We start from the raw sequence: 19,576 nt of genomic DNA on the forward strand, positions 1-19,576 counted from the left end.
AGTCTCTTTTTTCAGTGTCACTGTAACTTTGAATGGTCACTAAACAAACAAAGTCAAGGATTACCTATATATAGAATACCTAGGAAAAGTACATATAGCATTTTCAAATAACAGACATTTCCTAGGCATTCTACATATACAGTGCAAGCTTTTCACACCTTGCTGGTATATCTCTGTCTGCATGTCCCTCTCTCATACACCCACACACTTAAAAAAAATTTTTTGGCAGTAATGGCACTATGGCAGGTGCTGATATTCAGCTGCAGTGGCAGCTGTTCTGCCTCAGGTGTCAATGCAAGATTGTATCCAAAAGTGAAACTACAACTGGCAGATGCAAAGCCAGAGCACAGATCTTAGCTCATATCACTATCATATTCCCATCTGTATACCGCAGATTATCCAAAGAGGGTCTCCTTGCATTTCCCTGCTATTGGTGAAGAGATCGCAAGAGGAAGATGGGTGACTACTCTCTCCCTACATAAATTCTGGATGGAAGGCAGGTTTCTAATGCTCTTCCATGGCCATTGAGTTGTGCTCCATGGCACTGCTATACTCTCTCCTGCTGTACCATCTCCTTATAATTTCTCTCTTGCACAATTGGCCCTGGCTTTCTCCTTCCCCTCTTGACTGATTGGTTCTGGATGTTATGCTGAGCACTGACATTATCAGAACATACGGGTATTCCTTGACTTATGACCACAATTGAGCCCAAAATATATGTTGAGACATTTGTTAAGTGAATTTTGCCCCATTTTTACGACCTTTCTTGCCACAGTTATTTAGTTAATAACTGCAGTTGTTAAGTTAGTAACACAGTTGTGTGGTTTCCCTATTGACTTTGCTTGTCAGAAGTTTGCAAAAGGTGATCTCATGACTCAGGGACACTGTGACTGTCATAAATATCAGCCAGGTGTCAAGCATCTGAATTTTGACCATGTGATATATGGTGTGTGTGTGTGCTGCAGTGATCATAAGCGTGAAAAACGATGATGTCACTTTTTCCAGTGGAGTTGTAATTTTTTTTCTTCAAGTTTTTTTATTTATTTTTTATAAAAATGTCAAATCAATGCGTGAACAGTGTGGCACCTGGGCGCCATATATTCCAGTACGAACAAAACTAATCAAATTATTACACATTCAATCAACTTATAAAATTCCTATAACAATATACATCTATATTTGGTTACAGTCTATCATTATTCAATTATTCCACCTATATCTCTTTATTACTTTCATTTTATCAAATAGAAATGTAATACATTGATATTCCTTTTATTTCTAACTCTTACTCTAGGTTTTGATCATATCACCCTATATTAAAAAGCTTTTTCTTTCATTCCTATCTCTTCTAATCATGTCACCTGCCTGCAAAAAGAGAAGAGCCGTTGTTCATTTGAACATCACTAAATGAACTGTTCTAATCGAGGACTGTATGTTCCTGTCAAGACCAAACAGTGACTAATAAGTGGGCTCTCAAACTGAGGCGTGAATCATAAAAAAGTGGGAGGGAAAAAGAAAAGATAGATGGCATGGTTTGGAACTAGCTGCCAAACCATATTTTTGGTGTGGAAATTCCACAATGTAGGTTGACAGAAGGCTTTCCTTAGAGAAAGCACTCTGCATATGCTCAAGAATCGCACACAAGCACTTGCAGCCTTGGCATTAGAACAACCCGGTTGAACGGTCTGGCGTTTACATTACTTCCTCGTTACCATTCGGGGAATTGCAAAAGGCGGGGAGTTCCGCATGTGCCGTTGCCCGAGCAACCGAAGCAAGACGCTCACCACCAAAGAACATCCCTACTCCCTCCGCGTCCCACGAGCATTCGTCAATCTACGTCACGGGCCGCCATGGTAACGACTTGGACGCAGCCTCCAACGGAGAAGGACAGTTTACGTTAACAGAGCCTCTGAATTTCCCGTGACCCTTCTAGCCGCGGGTCTATTTACTCTCTATGATAAAGCTCGTTCTTTTCATCGCTTCGGCCTTTTCCTCCTCCGGAGTTGATGACGAAGACGGAAATGAAAACAGGAAAACAATTGGCACCGACGACAAAAAACAACAACATACACAGAAACCCGGAAGCGGAAATAGTGCAAGAAAGCCAGGGAGAGTGAGAGAGGGGAGACAGACAAACCCTTTCTCTTGGAAGGAACCCAAGGCCGGGATGGTGAGTGACAGATGCGCCCAGCCAAATCGGGGCCCCTTTTCTTTTTCCCGCTCGCGCGGAGACCTTCCCTCCCCCCCACTTCAGCTCCCCTGTCCGCCTTGAGAGCAGACTCGTCTTCGATCCCTGTCCCTCCCTCGAGTGGGAAGCCTTGGGTTACGGGGTCCAGGATCTGGAGGTGGGGAAGGGTGGGGTGGGGGGCTGTCTTTTACTTTGCAGCCTGGCTCAAGGTACGGCGGTGAGGCTCGTCGACCAAGCGGCTCCTTGCTTCCCACCAACGGTGCTCGGAAGGCCGCGCGGGCAAGTTCTGAAGAAGCGCAGCAGCGTGTCGCCAAGCGGGGTTTTTCCGTCAGCAGGAGCGTGACGAGAAAGGAGCCACGTTATGTGAATCGGTTCACTCTGATGCAGGAGGTCTTTGCGAGTGTAACACCCTGCCTTTGAAATGCATCTGACAAGCAACTCCTGCGTTTCCAGTCTGCACACAAATGCTTGCAGAAAAATAAGCTGGTTCTGCTCCAATGTCTTTAACTGGTTTTGTTGCTTCCTCTTGTCAATTTTTGCTTTAGGCCCTAAACCACAGAAAAAGTGCACCATCTCACCATCTTTTGCTTTTCATGAATTGGGGGAGGGGAGGAGCCCTGTAATTTAATGACATTTCTAGGTCCTGGGTTACATGCCTAAAAGATACTACCACAGCAAATTTTCAGTTGTAGGGCCTTTTCCATATAGGCAGGACCATCCCACAATATTTATTTTGTTCTTCATTAGATACATATTTTCCTACTTATGCTGCTCCATGTTCAAAGAAATGCACATTTCAAGGATGATTCAGCATGTTTGCTGAACTGGATAGTATTCACTCTCATTTTAAAAATCAGAGGTCTAGAGAATAGATTATAAAATAGTTCAGGTACTATCAAATCAAATCAATTATTCTAGTCCTGCCTTAGCCATTAAAGCTGGCTCGGTAACCTGGGGCCATTAATTAATTTAATTAATTTATTAAACTTCTAGACCGCCCCCTCTCCCCGAAGGGACTCGGGGCGGTGTATAGGTACAAATTTAAAAAACATTGACTACCTCATAGGATTATTGTGGGGAAAAATAGCAGGAACTAGTTTTAGATATGTTTTCTGCTTTGAGTTACTTATATAAAAATAATGATGAGACGAAAATAAATAAAGTGACCTAGGCGTTTCCTAAGAGAGAACAGAGATAAGCATGTTCTCTTTTGTGAGACCACGAAATTTTGACTAGTCTCAAAGAACATGGGAAGATTTAATTGCATAATTATAGAATAGCTTTTGAGAATTAGCTATTCTGTAGAAAGGTTCTTGCATGAAATATTTGTAGATGTATGCTTTACTAAATGAGTTGATAGTTGAGATTATAGAGTTCCTTTTTTGAGGTTTTGACATTTTGGGAATGCAAGTAGGTCAATGGTTTGAAAAGACATGCCAAGACTGAAAACTCGCTCCATGTAAAACATAAAATGTTTTTCCCTTGATATACAGGTGCTCTGTGTAAAAATGATTTCAAGGTTGGGAAATACTATAGTAAGAACTGTACTGCATATGTTCATGAGGTAAGCATAATCTTTTGTTTTATCTATTTTAGGGGATGGTTCACTAAATCTTAAATTTGTTATCATTTCAACAGATGTATCTAGATTTGCAGAAGAAGTATAATTTTCAGGAGTATGCATTCCTTATCAAAAATACAGTGTGTTGCAAATTAAGATCACCCTTTAATCTACTTCATCTCTCTATTCTTTGGACGTCTCAATATCCAGCAAAGGATTGTTCATCCAATGGAAACTTGCCAATGTACTGCAATTTATATTTTACCAATCTTTGTTTATTCCCTGAGACTGTATTAATTATACAGAAGCATGGTGGTTCCGTCTTAATAGTAAGATTTATCACACCATTGCAACTTAATCATCTCCTCATCCATACAATAAATGTAGGGTGATACTTGGCTTACTGATTCAGTCTGAGAATTTATTTTCTCTAGAAAATAATATTTAGCTTTGCTTTCACTAAGGAACAGTGCTTATTTTTAGCTAGTCCAGTTATCTAGGCGACATGGTTCTGCTACCCCAAAATGTGCAAGCTCTACATCATTTTTAATGCAATTGTTCCTACCTTGTTTCCACTGTTTCTTCAATTATGTTTCTGATAGAAAAATGGCTCTCTTCATTATGCCCTTTTAAAAAAATAATCTGACTCTTCTATTATTTTGGTTTTTAAGAGTGGTATCTTAAGCCTTTAAGCAGGTATGAAAGGCTCAAAAATGTAAAGAAGTTAGCAGCTAGTTATCAATCAAACAAACACAAAATAGCACACACACCCTCTGTTGATTAATAAGAAACATGCATAAAAAGGAAATGATTGGTTCATAAAAAAATCCTTGAAAGACATTATTTATGCTGATGGTTTCTACCATAAAACTTACAATAACTCTTCTGTTTCTCCCTCTTCAGGTCATAAAACCACTGATACTAATAGCAACTTAATCCTGGCACTGGATGCATTGTTACCTAATCCCACCTGGGTGATCATGAACGGAAGCGCAGTGCCATTGTCACCAGTTGATGGAGGGATGGTGGGAGAACCTGCCTCTCTCCCCTCCTTCGGTTGGCGGGAATTCTGCGAAGTCCATGCTCGCGCTGCTGCAGTTGATTTTGCCCGTCGTTTCCGGACATTCCTTGGTGAGAACCCCCAGTTTGCAACCCCAGGAGCTGAAGCTGCTTTCTCACACCGCTTTGCAGAGCACTTCCTAGAACATTTTGAGGCTGAGGTGAGCCGGGCTTACACCAGTGACTCGCCACCCCGTTGTGACATTGCTCCTTTCACCGGTTGTTCTTCTGCACGGGACCTCTCTGAGACCTGCAGTGACTCCTCGGTGGCTTCCCCTGTTGAGCCTCCATTGGGCCCGCCCTCTGGCCTCTCTAGCAGCCAGTCCCGCAGCTCGGAAGATGTTTCTAGTGTGGCAACCGTTACCGCTACGAAGCCAAAGCTGAAGAAGCGCTTTTCTTTGCGCAGTGTTAGCCGCAGTGTCCGAGGTAGCGTACGTGGCATTCTGCAGTGGAAGACCTCGGCTGAATCATCCTCTGGTGGCGGAGATGGGACACCCACTGGAGCCAACAGTAATTCCAATTCTTCGGGGGGTGGTGACTCAGACCGTTGGACTCACCGATTTGAACGCCTTCGGCTCAACAAAGCCTCCCCAGCCACTCTCCGAGTCGAACTGGCTAGTGTGCGCCGGGAAGGCCTACTGAACTACATTGTGGCTGATGATGGGTCAGGCGGGGGCAGTAGGACACGCTGGCAGAAATGCCGTCTTCTCCTGCGCAAAGCAGGGAAGGGAGAAGGGGAGGGTTACCTGTTGGAGTTCTACATCCCACCAAAGGTGAGTCATTGTGTTCAGGCAAGAGAAAAGTCATGGGGAAAAGTCAAAAGCTTGGAATTCCTAATTTAAGCATTGACAGTTTTTTTTCTACCCCAACCATCAGGCAACAAAGCCACGGGTCAGCATTGCTTGTTCCTGTGTAATGGATGTGCGGACAACAACTCCACTGGAGATGCCAGACAAAGAGAACACTTTTGTGCTGAAGGTCAGAAAAAGATTGATGGGGTAGAGTTAAGATTTGGTAATAATTGAAACATTACTAGTTATATATCTATAGCCAAGGGATGCATGGAATTGAATCTCCTCTTCTGTTGAATCAGAATCCATCACTAACATCTAGCTGGAGTTTGTTTTTAGCAGTTGTCTGCTTCTTGCCTCTTGCATTTTCATTAGAGAAAATTGGTGATCCTTTCTGTCCTCCTTCTCTAGCAATGTTTCCTACATTTGGCAGTGGTGATATTTCTGAGCAGATATACTCCTTCCAAACTTTTTTATGTCTTTGGGAGGAGAGAATCCATCTATTTTTATATAAAATGACTTCTTAAACAATGTGCTGGAGAATATGCATGTTGGAGAAAGGGATTTGGGTTCTCAGTGATTCTTAAATTTAAAACCATTGGGAATTCAAGCAGATAACCACAAACACATCTAGCAAAGAATTCAAAACTGAATGAGGGGAGGGGTAATCAGCTGCTAAAAGATCTTTTCAGTTGCTGATGTTGATTAGTGTTGGAGCCCTTCTATCAAAAGCCAGAGAGGAGGTTCTTGATATTTTGTGTGTATATGTAATCACCTTAAGATAGGAACAGATGGATTAAGCCCTTGGATTTGAACTGTGCTTATGTGCACGCATGAGACCTGAAAATATATTTATTTATTTTTATTAAATTTTTATGCCACCTGTCTCTCCTGCAAAATAAGTCTGGGTAGTTTGCAAGGTATAAAACAAATAAAAACAATTAAAATATTAAAACTACACATATTGAAATATTATTGAAAGCTGTACTAAAGCCAAAGCTGAGAGAGCTAGGAAATGAATGAGATGGGGATCAGGTCTTCTGATGTTTTTCACGTCTACCCTCACTGATATGAGTTAATCATTTCAGAGGGAAATGGGGGCTTTAGAATAAAATCCATCCTATAATGTTGTATATTTATTATTTTTCCCTCTTCCTCCAAGCTGTCAAGTTCCTTGGAGTACATCCTTGAGACTGTTGACTCACTGCAGATGCGATCATGGTTGGCTGACATTCAGGAATGCATGGGCCTGGGGTAAGTTAACCTAAGCATCAAAAAAGGCCACAGCTCAGTGGTGGAATACATAGTATACAGGTTTAAAGTCCCAGATGCAGTCAACAAGTAAAGAGAGAAAAGTTATATGGCCTAATAAAAACTTATCTCTCTGAGAAGTGGCTGGTTCTGTACAATAGAGCAGGTGTGAAAAATGTGTAACTGTTCAGAAGTTTAGACAACAGCTCTATCATTTCTCATTATTGGCAATGCTGCCTTGGTCTTTTCTCCACAGACTGGGATATAATAAACAATATGATTCATTACCCAGTTTTATATGAAGCAGTTTCTCATGACAGCTTATAGAAGGAAGATTAGGGTAAAAGAGACAGAGAACAGATATGCAGGTATTAACAACAATATTTACTATACCTTAATTGAACAGTGGTGCAACCCTGAGGTTTGGATGGCTGTGGAACAGGTACATGATTCTTACTCCTTTAAACAAGCAATTGGATAAGAGCTCAAGGTTATCTTGACTTTTTGCTTCCAACAGTAGAAGGTAATTCCTCCGGAAAACTCACAGGTGGGGTTTAATGGTGTAGGAAAAATGTTGTGTGGCAAGTGCTGTGTGGTGGCAAAAATTAAAAATTGTCTGGTGGCCCCTTTTCTAACTAATATCATTTATTAAAAGGCATAAGCATTTGTGAGCTTCAGCTCACTTTTTCAGGTGCATAGTGTGATTTGATTGATATAATAAGAGGTAGAATATTTCTTTCTAACATCAAATGGTTAGATATATGTGGTCTTGGACTATGAAAACATTGCTAATGATACTTGTCTCCACAGAGCAAGTACTGATAGCCTGGAGCAGCCATGCATGAACCACTCAGATAGCATGCCCAGCCGGGAACTTCCCATGGTGCCGAGTGAGAGCAATGAACATCTCAGCCAAGGTGTGTATGCAACACAATGTATACCCACACTGTTATGCCTTTTTGATCTCTTGATAAAGACAAAGAGGCTTTCCAATGATTTTTGGTGTGCAGGCAATCTGTTTGCAATAGAATACAGGTAATCCTTGAGTTACGACAGTTCACTTAGCACCCATTTGAAGTTACAACATAACCCCCCACCCCACTCTAGGTCCCACCACAAGTATTAACAACATAGTCCCAAAGTTAAAAATGTTGCAGCACCACGGCAGTCATTCACACTTAGGCCTGTGGAGACTCACTTACCTTATGACGATCCAGCGAGCCGTCAATTCTTTTACCTGCTTCAGTGCATTTGCAGAGAACAGAGACCTGAAGTAGTACTAGATCTTGTACAGTACTTTTTCTTTTGACTTTAAATAGTTTTATTAATTTATAATATGACATACAAAGAGAATACAAAAGCAAATATTAGGGAAATTAGGAAAGGAAAAATGGATAGTGGGGGAAAGCAAGGGAAAAAGAAAAAAAAGGCATTGACTTCCAACTTTTTGGTGCAGTAAAATAAGGCATTAAGATCTACCCTCAACTTTTTAACTTTTTCATAATAATAAAAAATAGCAATTTCTGTAACAATAAATCTATCTAATTGGTAAAACCCAAAATCAAAGTTTGTTTTTTTTCCACCTCAAGCATAAAGTCCAGAAGTGGTTTCCAAGTAGAAATGAAGGTATTTGTATTTTTTTCTTTAATCAAAGCAGTCAATTTAGCCATCTCAGCTAACTCTTATCAATTTTTGTAGACATTCATCCATTGTGGGGATCGAAGTGACCTTCCATTTCTGTGCATAGCGTAGTCTTGCTGTTGTCAACATATATAGCATCAGAGTTCTGAATTTTTTTCCCAAGTCTTGTTCCATTAAACCCAAAAGAAAAGTTTCTTTCTATGTTCACTTTAAGAACTTTCGGTACTGAGTTATGACTCCTATTCCAGTATTTGTTTGCTTTATCACATGTCCATCATAGATGATAAAAAGTCCCTTCCTTACATTTACATTTCCAACATTCATTTGAGGTACCTTTATGCATTCTTGACAATTTATCTGGAGTTAAATACTAATGATACATCAACTTATAGACGTTTTTTAAAATTATAATTTAATGTAAAGTTTAAATCTTTACTCAATATATTCTTCCATTGTTCAAGCATTACATTATATCAGGGGTGGGGAACTGTGGCTCTTTTGCGACTTGTGGACTTCAACTCCCAGAATTCCAGAACCAACATAGCTGCCTCAGGAATTCTGGGAGTTGAAGTCCACAAGTCGCAAAAGAGCCACAGTTCCCCACCCCTGCATTATATCAATGGTGGGTTACAACCGGTACACTCTGGTACGGGTGTACCGGTGCCTGCTGGGAGCACCAGCTACTGTTCTGGTATGGTGCTCCGGAGGGCCCACACGCCTGCCTGCGCTCCTTACCGGTATTTGAAGTTTTCGGGGCTTCTGCGCACATGCACGGAGCGTACAGCACCTGCGCGATGCTCTGCCGAGCAGCTGGAGTGTCACAGAGGCGTCATGGAGCGTCGAGGGGAGTAAGTCTGCATGCGCGCGCTGTGCGCGTTCATGTGGTGGACGTCCGGCCCCGTTGCACCATACTGGTTGCAACTGGATCCGGAACCCACCGCTGCATTATATCCAAAACTCCTTGCCTACTGAATCATACAATGCTTTACTTGTTCATTTTCCAGATTTAAATTCAATAACACTTTATTGATTTTAGCAATAATATGCTCATCACTACCATACAGTAGAGTATCTAGTTCATTTTTAACAAAGTTAAACCCATAATTCTTTTTATCTAATTTAAATCTTTCTTTCAGTTGTAAATATGTAAACCAATGGCAAGCACTGCAGTATTTTAAGCCTCTGTTCTTTGTGAACTGAGCCCTGTACAAGATCCACGGCAAAAGGCTTTGCAAACGGAGAGACCTTCCCTCTGTTTGCAAAACCTTTTGCCACAGATTTGGTACAGGCCTCCGTTCATAGAGAACAGAGGCTAAAGTACTGTAGTGCAAGATCACGGCCCTCAGAAGCTTCCAGTCTGAAAAGCATTTGCAAGCCAGTGGGAGGCTTGAAGCAATGCGATTTTGCTGCCCCAAAGTCTTACCGGTTTGCAAATACTTTTCGCACCGAGACTGCAAAGAGGCAAAGAAACTGTGGCAGAGAGGCTGGAGAGCTCACTAGATCTTCACAAGGTAACTGACCCAGTATGGCAGGATGGGGGTGGGGGTGGGGGGGTGTGGAGCAAAGATGGGGACCCCAGGAGAGGGAGCATGAGATATCTCAGGGGTTGGGGCAGGCCTTGGGTGGTCTGAAGCAGGTGGTCTGTTCCATCGCTAACTCCCCCCCCCTGCTTTCTCCACCCTGAGATAACTCATGTGCACTTAACTATCCACATTCGCTAATCGAATGCGTGGGTGAAAGCAGGGAGTGATCACATTTGCTTTATGTGATTCACTCCAATGAATCCTCGGGTTATGAATGTAATTGGCAGGCTCCATAATTTTGTAACTCAAGGATTACCTGTATGCTGCAGAATGCTTCTCTCAAAGATAACATTCTCTGAAAAGCTCTACCATTCAATATCTTAGTCAGCAGGCATAGAAGTACTACCATATATACTTACAAATAAGCCAAGAATTGCAGGCGCTAAACCCCCATCCCCCACACGCTCATTGAATTCCACTTATAAGGTAATATGACTTATTTGTGTATATCCCAATTATACGTGTATAAGTCCATCTACAGATAAGCTGATCCTCAAATTTTTAACCAGTATGGATGAAAAATGGATAATGTGTACATTGTCTTAAACAGATGAAGTGTTATAATAGCCTTCTGAAGCTTCTGTCTAGATCAGTTAACCAGCTACACTAAGCAAAGATACCAGCTAATAGAGATTTCTCCTAAACCATTTAAATATTGGATGAAATTTCAGGGTTTTTAAACAAGAAAATTTTTCTAAATTGTTTAAAAAGTAGGTGGAATCATCATAGGGCATGACTGTCAAATCAGAACTGGGGAGACCAGAGTTCAAATCCCAGGCAAGATAAGAAGCGATTGTGTAACCTTTAGTCAGTAAATCACAACTGAATCTTTGTACTTTATAGGATGCTGTGGCAATCCAGCAATAACTGATTGCCAGTAAAATGTATTTAGTATGTTTTTTTGTTTTGTTTTTACAAATTACACCAAAACCAGCTTTCAGGCACAAACTACCCATTCAAGTTAAGCACATAAAAATGTAAATTAGTATTAAATCCAGGATTTGATATTTATGAAAAGAAAACCAAATAAAACTTAAACACTACTAATTTCCCAAGAAAAATAGGTAAAGATTTAAAAAACCATGCCTGAAATCAAGCTTACTGTTCAATGATATAGAAGTGCTTTTCTGTAGTTGTCTTCTGCAGTGTATGTTCAACTTCCAATCAAGCCTACAACTGTAGAGTTTCCTGATGGTCTCCCAGCCAAGTAATTGGCTCTGGCCTTACTTAACTTTTTTCAGAATCTGCCAAGGTCAGCTAGGTGCTTCTGTTTGCTGTAGATTAAGAACAAAGGAAATGAGCACAAAGCATGTGCTCTCTTGAGGAGATGGCAAAGACACCTCCTACTTTGCAGTTTAGGTACAAAGTGCAGTTATGAACTTTGGAAGAGGAAATGACCTGGTTTTAAGAAGATGGAACAGGATTCATAGGATTCACTTAACAACCATGTCCCTAAGTTAGCAACTGTAGTGATTCACTTAACAAATGTGGCAAGAAAAGTTGTAAAATGCGGCAAAATTCACTTAACAAATTTCTCACTTAGCAACATACATTTTGGGCTCAATTGTGTTGTAAGTTGAGGACTACCTGTAGTTCTTACCTTACTACTACAGCTGAGACCAGAATTCGTGTTGCTATGCAAGGCGATTGTTAAGGGAGTCATGTCGAATTTTATCACCTTTTTTTTAATTACAGTTGATAAATAATCACTGCAATTATTAAGTGAATCACACAGTCATTAAGTGAATTTTGCTTCTTCCATTGACTTTACTTGCTGGAAGCTGGCTAGGAAGGCTGCAAATGGTGATCACATGACCCCGGGATGCTGCAAGTGGGATCAATACAGGCTGATTGCCAAGCACCTAAAGTCTGACCCCATTACAGTCGTTGTAAGTGCAACAACCTGTTGTAAGTTGCTTTTTTTTGCCATTGCACTTGAACAGCCAGTAAACTGTTGTAAATTGAGGACTATCTATATAAGAGGGAGAAAAAAAATATAAGGCAGTAGCATGAATTGAGAAGGAAGATTTTATCTCTGGCTGAAAAGCATAAAGGAGTTATAGGCATTAAGAAAGTCCAAGGAAGGGTCTAGAGTTGTTTTAGAAGGGGCCCAAAGCACTTACAGAGAAGATATATTGGGAAATAAGAAGAAAACTATAAATATAAGCAGAAATAGCTTCTAGAGCAACAGTCCCCAATCTTTCTGGCTCTTTGAACCAATGGTGGCGACAGCGGGGGTGGGGGGGAGAAGGGATGGTTTCACACGCGTTTCCACTGCTTCTGCAATTACAGCTTCACATGCTCGCAAGCCACTTTGCGGCCACGAACCACATCTGGGTTGAGGATCTGGAGTTGTGGACCTCTGTTCTTTTTGAGTATATACTCTTCAACCATTCCTAAACTGGCTGAAATATCTTGGCCTGAAATGTTTGGTCTCCATTGCCAATATTCAGTATTTCTTGTCTGTTTCAACCAGGGTGGATTTGATTTAAATCAAGTTGATTTCACTAGTAAAAAGGCTTGATTTAAATCAACTCGATTTAAATCATAATTTTAAAAGAGCGACTGTTATCTCTGTCCCGCAGCGACTCCTCCTCTGACCCCTGTTGACTCACTGACAGTCTCATTCACTTTAGTGGGACGGCTGGTGATGCAGCAGTGACACAACCAGGTGAGGGATGTGGCAGGCAGCAGATGAGTGGATGCCTGCTAATGGGTGCTGCCATGATGGATCTGAAATAACTGGTGCTCTTTAATATTATATTTATATGCTGCTTAGAAGGTTTCACTTTCATTTTTATTGCTTGCCCTTCCTCCTCACACTTAGAGCCTGGCAGTACAGATGCATTTCTCTTCAAACAATCATACAGTTTGTAGTGTATATAGATTTGTAAAACAATGGGATAAAGAAATATTTTTGAACTTTGTTTTATGATTTATCTCATGGTTACTGTGAAATTGCGAATTCAGTAATGCAGTGAACATTATCTCAGCTTGCAGATTCATTGAATGAGTTTACCAAAAATGTAAATATTGCAGAATATACAATCTCATGCTACATAACTAAGTTCCATTTCATGCCGAATAAACTAAATTGTTAATATATCTTAAATAGAAAACTATATTTAAATAGATTTTTACTCCAAAAGCATTTTATTAAAATAAATTTGATAAAATATTTAAAAATCCAATTTAAATTTTAAAAAAATGATTTAAGCCAAAAAATCTGATTTTTAAAATTTGTTTTAAAAATAACATTGATTTTTCTCCACTCTGGTTTCAACTCACTGTAATCATGAATAGAGTGGAATAGAATGGAAAATTTATTGTCACTTTAAATGTGCCCTAATCAGCATACATTAAAATGAATTTTTGCTGCGTACATCCCTCAAAAGATAACCATTATATGTATACCCACTTACAAACACATATATGATACAGAGAAACATCACAGTCTAGCTCTAATGTGTATGACATAAGGAACAAAGCTGCTACAGAATCTAGTAGCCCTGTTGTAAATACTTCGAAAACTCCTTCCAGAGGCAAGCAACAGAAAGTGACCGTGAAGTGAGTGTGTGGGGTCTGTAATGATGCTTCCAGTCTAAACACATACTGCTTATAAGTAGAATCCTGAATAATGGGAAGCAAACTTCCTATTATTTTGATTTTCCAGCTGAGCCCAGCTTGTATGTTTCCTTTCCAGGTGCCTACGGTGGACTAATGGAACGCCCCTCAGCCTCTATGTCTCCCAGCTCAGTCTCTATTGCTGCCTCACACTTTGATTCAATGGAGCTGCCTCCTCCTCAGCTGCTGCCTCGGGTGCCAGTCAATGAAGGACAATTTTCCACTGGCTTCCTCCATACAACTTTCCCCGAAACCCCTGAAACCACAGGTAATGCTCTGAAGTGGGATGAGTTGGTGCTTGGTCTAGATTTGAGGGGGACCAGAGGATTCCCCTTGCCTCCTTGCTGGAGCTCCTATTGGGGATGGCATAATGGTGGAGGAAAAACAGTAGTTGACAATCCCTATAAATAAGCCCAAAGTGGGCAGGGTTTGTATCACTTAGCCTGAACTTTCTTTTTCTGAGATAACCTCTGAAATTGCATGCCATCCAGTTAAGGTTTCTCTTGGACCACCCAGCTTCAGCATCTTCTTGGGTTGAATGTTGTGGAAACAAGTTCCAGATTCCTCTGAGTGAGCTTTGGCTGCCTTCCGTTGTTTTTCTCCTTGCTCAGGTTCTTTCCTCTTCCAAGGTGAACCCGACCCAGGTGGAGGTAGTCTTGGTGACACTGAACACCCACTCTCTGAATATCCATGGTTCCATGGTACCCTGTCACGTCTCAAGGCCGCCCAGCTGGTGTTGGCAGGAGGAGCAAACAGCCATGGCGTCTTCTTAGTGCGTCAAAGTGAGACACGGCGGGGAGAATACGTCCTGACCTTCAATTTTCAAGGGAAAGCCAAGGTGAGTGCAGCGGGGGTGGCAGAGAATCTATCAAATGGTGCTTGTTTTATTTATTTATTAGATTTCTTTGCCTCCCATCTCGCCTCAAGATTTGAGGCTTTGGGACAAGATAGGCTGGATTCTGGTTCAGGAGTAGTTTCCTACCCAACTTTCTTTTCCTACTCCTAGCATCTGCGCCTCTCCCTGAATGAAGAAGGGCAGTGCCGTGTTCAGCATCTCTGGTTCCAGACTATTTTTGACATGCTGGAGCACTTCCGGGTCCACCCCATCCCCCTCGAATCAGGGGGCTCCAGTGATGTGACGCTTGTCAGCTACGTGGTTGCTTCACAAAGGCTGCATGGTGAGTGTGGGATGAAGTGGGTCTGTGGGGTGGAAAGAGCATAGACATTATCGCTAGTCCATATCATGCTCCATCTCCCTGCATATTTTTCCATTGTCATTCTAGTCTGCCCCTCCTTTGTTGCCCCACTCTTTATCCATCAGTCTTTTCCAGCCCTTTCCCAGCCCAGGCATGCATATAGCAGGAGGGAGGATAAACCTGTTCACCCCCATGTTCACTGCTCCCTCTCTTCCTCATCCCCAATCCCTATTTCTGATGTGGGCATCTCTGTCACAGGCCGGGACCGGGCTGGGAGCCGAGCGCCAGTGTCTGGGTTCAGTGGGGACCCCGACTCGCCCCCCAACCTCATCTCCATCCTTGCTGCTGCCTCCGCGGGTGACTGCGTGTAAGTGTGCAATAGGTACCTCAGGAGGAAGGCAGGGATATGACCGTGTGTGTGCGTGTGTCACGGCCCCTACGCCATAGCCATCGCTATCCATGGGTCATGTGAATGCTGTGTCTACGCCATCCACTGTGTCTGACACCAGGAGGCAGGGAAGAGATTTCAGGGGCTTCTTCTGGCATTTCCAGGTAGGACTAAGAAAGGCTTCTGTACAGAACCCTGAAGAGTCCCTAATAGGTTCTCTAACTGAATGGAACCATAATCTGGTTTGGCATAAGGCAGCTGCTGGTATTCTGCAGAGAAAGATCTTAGAGCTAATGTTTCAATTGTCATTTGGGCAACTCCTTCTATAATTTAATAAAATTGTTTTAGATATAGCAGAACTGTGCAGAAAATACTCCCTTGTGGTGGACAGCCCAAAGTTAAAGATTATCTACCCAAACTTCAAATAATAATACTCCTGCCTATTTTACTCCCGTCTTCTGGAAATTTACTTATTCAAGTGGCTGAAAATCTTTTGACATCTCCCCCCCTCCTTTCTGGGTAAGGTTATAATGTAACATGAAGAATACTATTTATTAAACCAGTTTTTCACCAACCGTTCAAGATAGTTTGGGTTAGACTGTTTTCGTCATTTGTTTGGTATTAATGAGAGTTATAATCCAAGACAACAAATGAATTCTAGGTTGGAGAAAAAATGAATAGAATACAATAGAAATTAATCAAGAATCATGATACAACAGTGATAGTCATAGGTTACTAAATAAGCAATCAAATCATACTAGGAAACAAACAATATAAATCGTAGAGATTCAAGCAACAAGGTTATAGTCATAAGTGGGAGAAGATTGGTAATAGGAAGGATGAGAATAATAGTAATACAGTTTTGGTAAATAGTTTGACAGTGTTGTGGGAATTAGTTGTTTAACAGAGAGATGACATTTGGGGAAAAACTGTCCTTGTGTCTAGTGCCTATTTGCATCCTCTGTCGATCTATTAAGAGCCGTGGTGGCACAGTGGTTAGAGTGCAGTACTTCAGGCTACTTCTGATCACTAGCTGCCAGCAATTTGGCAGATAGAATCTCACCAGACTCAAAGCTGACTCAGCCTTCCATCCTTTTGATGTGGATAAAATGAGGACCCAGGTTGTTGGGGACAATATGTTGACTCTGTAAACTGCTTAGAGAGGCTGTAAAACATTGTGAAGCGGTATATAAGTCTAAGTGCTATTGCTATTGTTCAGTAGGCAAATTGCAAGGGGTCTAACAGCAGATCTGTGATTGTTTTCAGGTGGGCCAGCACTAGCCTTTCAAAGGTTTTCATCTACAGATGTTAGAGCATCTGTCTGAAGTCATTCAGTTCCTTGATAGAGGGTTTCTTCAGCACTGGGATGATAGAAGAATGTTTGAATCAAGAAGGAACATAGCACATCTCTAGTGATTTATTAAAGATTCGGGTGAAAATTCGGGCCAGTTGGTCAGCACAAGCTTTTAAGCAAGAAGGAGTTATCTTTATTTAAAAAATTATTAGGGCAACTGAGAGTGAAAAAATAGGCAGCATGATTGCCTTAACGTTATAAAGTTATAATAATTAGCCCCTGTCTTTATCCAGTCTTTCAACAATAATAACTTGATTTTATTGAGGGGCTACTGCAAAAAGCAAGTTTTAGAAACCAAATCAATACAGTAAAACCATTTCCAGACAAATCCTGAAGAAGGGGTCCTTAATGCTCTCTGAGTTTGCTTGGTTTCTTGCAGACGTTTCATTATCCAAAGAAGGTAACATCAACAATGCTAGTTACCTAGTTTAAGTAGTCAAATGTCTGCAAGAACACAAGCTCAGAGAGCACCAAGGACCCCTCATGTCAACCCTGAGCTACAAATATTCTCCTTTATTAATTCCTGAATGATTGCATTTGACCAGCATTGGATACCATAACATAGTTGATGCTAAATCTGTTCATGAAGAGTATCTTGCTGAAATAATACTGGCTCTCAGTGTTTATTCCCTCTTCCTGCCTTAACCCAGACCATCTTTCTCTCTCTTTCTCTCTGTCCATCTGTCTCTTCTCTCCCTCTACAGAGCCGAGCATCTCTCGTAACCTGCCACTGCCACCTCCTCTCCCTCCAGCCCGGCCACCTCATGCTCCTCTGGACCATGGATTACCGGAATCTAAAGGGCAGACTGAAGAGGAAGCCCAGATGGAGCCAGAGGTGGATGAGGGAACATCTGTGAGAGTTGGGGGATCTCTTCCTCTGCCAGAGGAGTCAGAAGGGCGAGCCAGGGCTGTGAACAATCAGTACTCATTCGTTTGAACCCAGTGGTTATGAGGGGAAAAAACCCCATAAGGGAACAAGACCTTTTACTCTAACCATTACTAGATGGAAGATCTGATGCTGACCATAGGTACCAGATGGGCTTGAACACCCAACAGACTTCTAGACTTTCCTTGAGAAATCTTTAAGGTGGGGATGGAAGTCATCCCCTCAGTTCTTCCTGCCCTCTTTCCCTGGGTATGGAGTGAGCCTCACTTTTGCTTACCCCCTCTCCCCAACCAATCTCGGTACATGACCCTCTGCTTTCAACCCCTTAGTCTGCACTACTTTGGTCCTGTTTGGGTTGTTGAGAAATTGGTCTGTCCTTTCCCTCTTTCTCCTCCTACCCTCTCCCTTTCTCCAAGCCTCTGCAGTTGGATAGTCCACAAGAAACACTACCTGGAGGAAATGGGAGTGGTTGTAGCTCCAGGATAAATGTTGACTTCCATCATTTGTACCCCTGCCTTTCTTGGTGAATGTATGGAGTTTCTGAATGTAATCCTTTCCCCTTGAAGTTTCCTCTTGTGGGGAAAGTTGGCTGCTTTTCCCCCCAATTTGAATATATATTTATACTCTTTTTTTTTCCTGCTCCCCCCCCCCCCAAATCATGGGAACTGGTCACTTATTAAACAGTCTACACCCCATGGAATTGCATCATGCTATGAAACACACTTTTGGGAAGGCTGTCCTCTTCCCCTTATTCCCACTGAGCCCCTCCTTCTCCTCTTTTAAGATTTATTTTTCTACTGTGGACTAGTTGGACTGCTCAGGCCCCCTTGCCTTTTCAATTTTTTCTCTCCCTTTTTTAATTATTCTGGGATACAGTTCTGTGTTTTGTTTATGGGGGGAGTTTGTATAAAAAAATAAAGGAAACATCATTTTACCTTTTTAAAGTGAACTTTTTAAAGAAAATAAATATATTAAGTAAAATTAATAAAAAACTGAAAGGCGGGGGGGGGCTTGTTTATTTTGGGGTAAATGAATATTTGTCAGGTGTCCTTTTAAACTAATTTTCCTGCCTTGATTGGCAAATATGGAATCAAGTGAAGATGTTACTTTACATTTACAGTAGCCACTTAAAGATCTAATTGGGGACAGCAACTCTGCCACTAAACAGTGTGATCCCTAAGTAGGGTGATCACAAAGTGACATCACTACAGTTGCTTTTCGGCCATAAAGGGTCAAGACGAATCAGTTTCACATCTTTGGTTTGGTTTTGGAGTTTGTTTTGTTTGCCTCCTAACCACTCCCCAAATGCTGGAGTGCTATCTTATTGTCACTAAAGTAATGTGATTGCATCATAGTCCAGGATTTGAATGCTGAAAATGTTTTGTGTAAACAGCTTACAGTGCTTTCTTGAAATCTGTTTCCAGTCTCTGCTCTGATGGAGGGTAAAAAGAAAAAAAAGCAAGTGATTTCCGTAGGCAATTTCTCCTTTGCCTGACCTTTTCCTGTTGCTGGGCTATCAATATGTAGAAGAACAAACTGATATTTCCTTTTTGAAATCTTTTCCTCCCCAATCTCCCCTTAGGAGGTGGGAGAAAAGGTCAGACAAAAAAGATATTATCACATTGCTTTCAATCTGTAGAAGAGAAAACAGTTTACTCTCTTGAAAACCCTCTCCAATTTCTCTGTTCTGCAAGGGGGGAAAATCTGTAAGAACAAAACGATTCTTTTTGACTCTAATGGTGATTATTTGACAGGGATACGGCATGTCATAAACAGTTGTAAATGAGCTATAAAATTGTTTCTCAAGCATCCTTGTACAGTATGTTTGTACAGTCGCCGAATAAATGATCATTAAGCAAGGATTACCCTTATAATGCTTGATAATAATCAGGCTTCACATATAAGCCTAATCTTAGTATCATTTTATAGAATAACAGAGTTGGAAGGGACCTTAGAGGTCTTCTAATCCAACTCCCTGCTTAGGCAGGAAACCCTACACCACTTTAGACAAATTATTATTCAACATCTTTAAAACTTCCAGTGTTGGAACATTC

General features: G+C 41.4%; 1 protein-coding gene across 4 annotated transcripts; it reads left to right on the forward strand.

The window, feature by feature from the left end:
• Positions 1 to 1,477: 1,477 nt before the first annotated feature.
• On the forward strand, positions 1,478 to 19,329 carry SH2B1 (SH2B adaptor protein 1; the record flags this gene model as incomplete). 4 transcript variants are annotated; one of them, XM_081970968.1, is made up of 11 exons in its annotated part: positions 1,481 to 2,170; positions 3,682 to 3,752; positions 4,653 to 5,581; positions 5,661 to 5,786; positions 6,762 to 6,853; positions 7,661 to 7,767; positions 13,778 to 13,966; positions 14,310 to 14,536; positions 14,705 to 14,876; positions 15,153 to 15,261; positions 17,341 to 17,495. In XM_081970968.1, the coding sequence occupies exons 3-11, from the start codon at positions 4,730 to 4,732 to the stop codon at positions 17,357 to 17,359; spliced, it is 1,893 nt and encodes a 630-aa protein (XP_081827094.1). In that variant the 5' UTR covers positions 1,481 to 2,170; positions 3,682 to 3,752; positions 4,653 to 4,729. The 4 variants fall into 4 exon arrangements, with proteins under 4 accessions (XP_081827092.1, XP_081827094.1, XP_081827093.1 ...); XM_081970966.1 differs by lacking the exon at positions 15,153 to 15,261 and having other exon boundaries at positions 1,478 to 2,170; positions 17,341 to 19,329; XM_081970967.1 differs by lacking the exon at positions 15,153 to 15,261 and having other exon boundaries at positions 1,482 to 2,170; positions 5,685 to 5,786; positions 17,341 to 19,329.
• Positions 19,330 to 19,576: the final 247 nt, after the last annotated feature.

This window comes from Natrix helvetica (assembly GCF_964273705.1).
Source record: "Natrix helvetica genome assembly, chromosome: Z".
Taxonomy (NCBI): Eukaryota; Metazoa; Chordata; class Lepidosauria; order Squamata; family Natricidae; genus Natrix; species Natrix helvetica.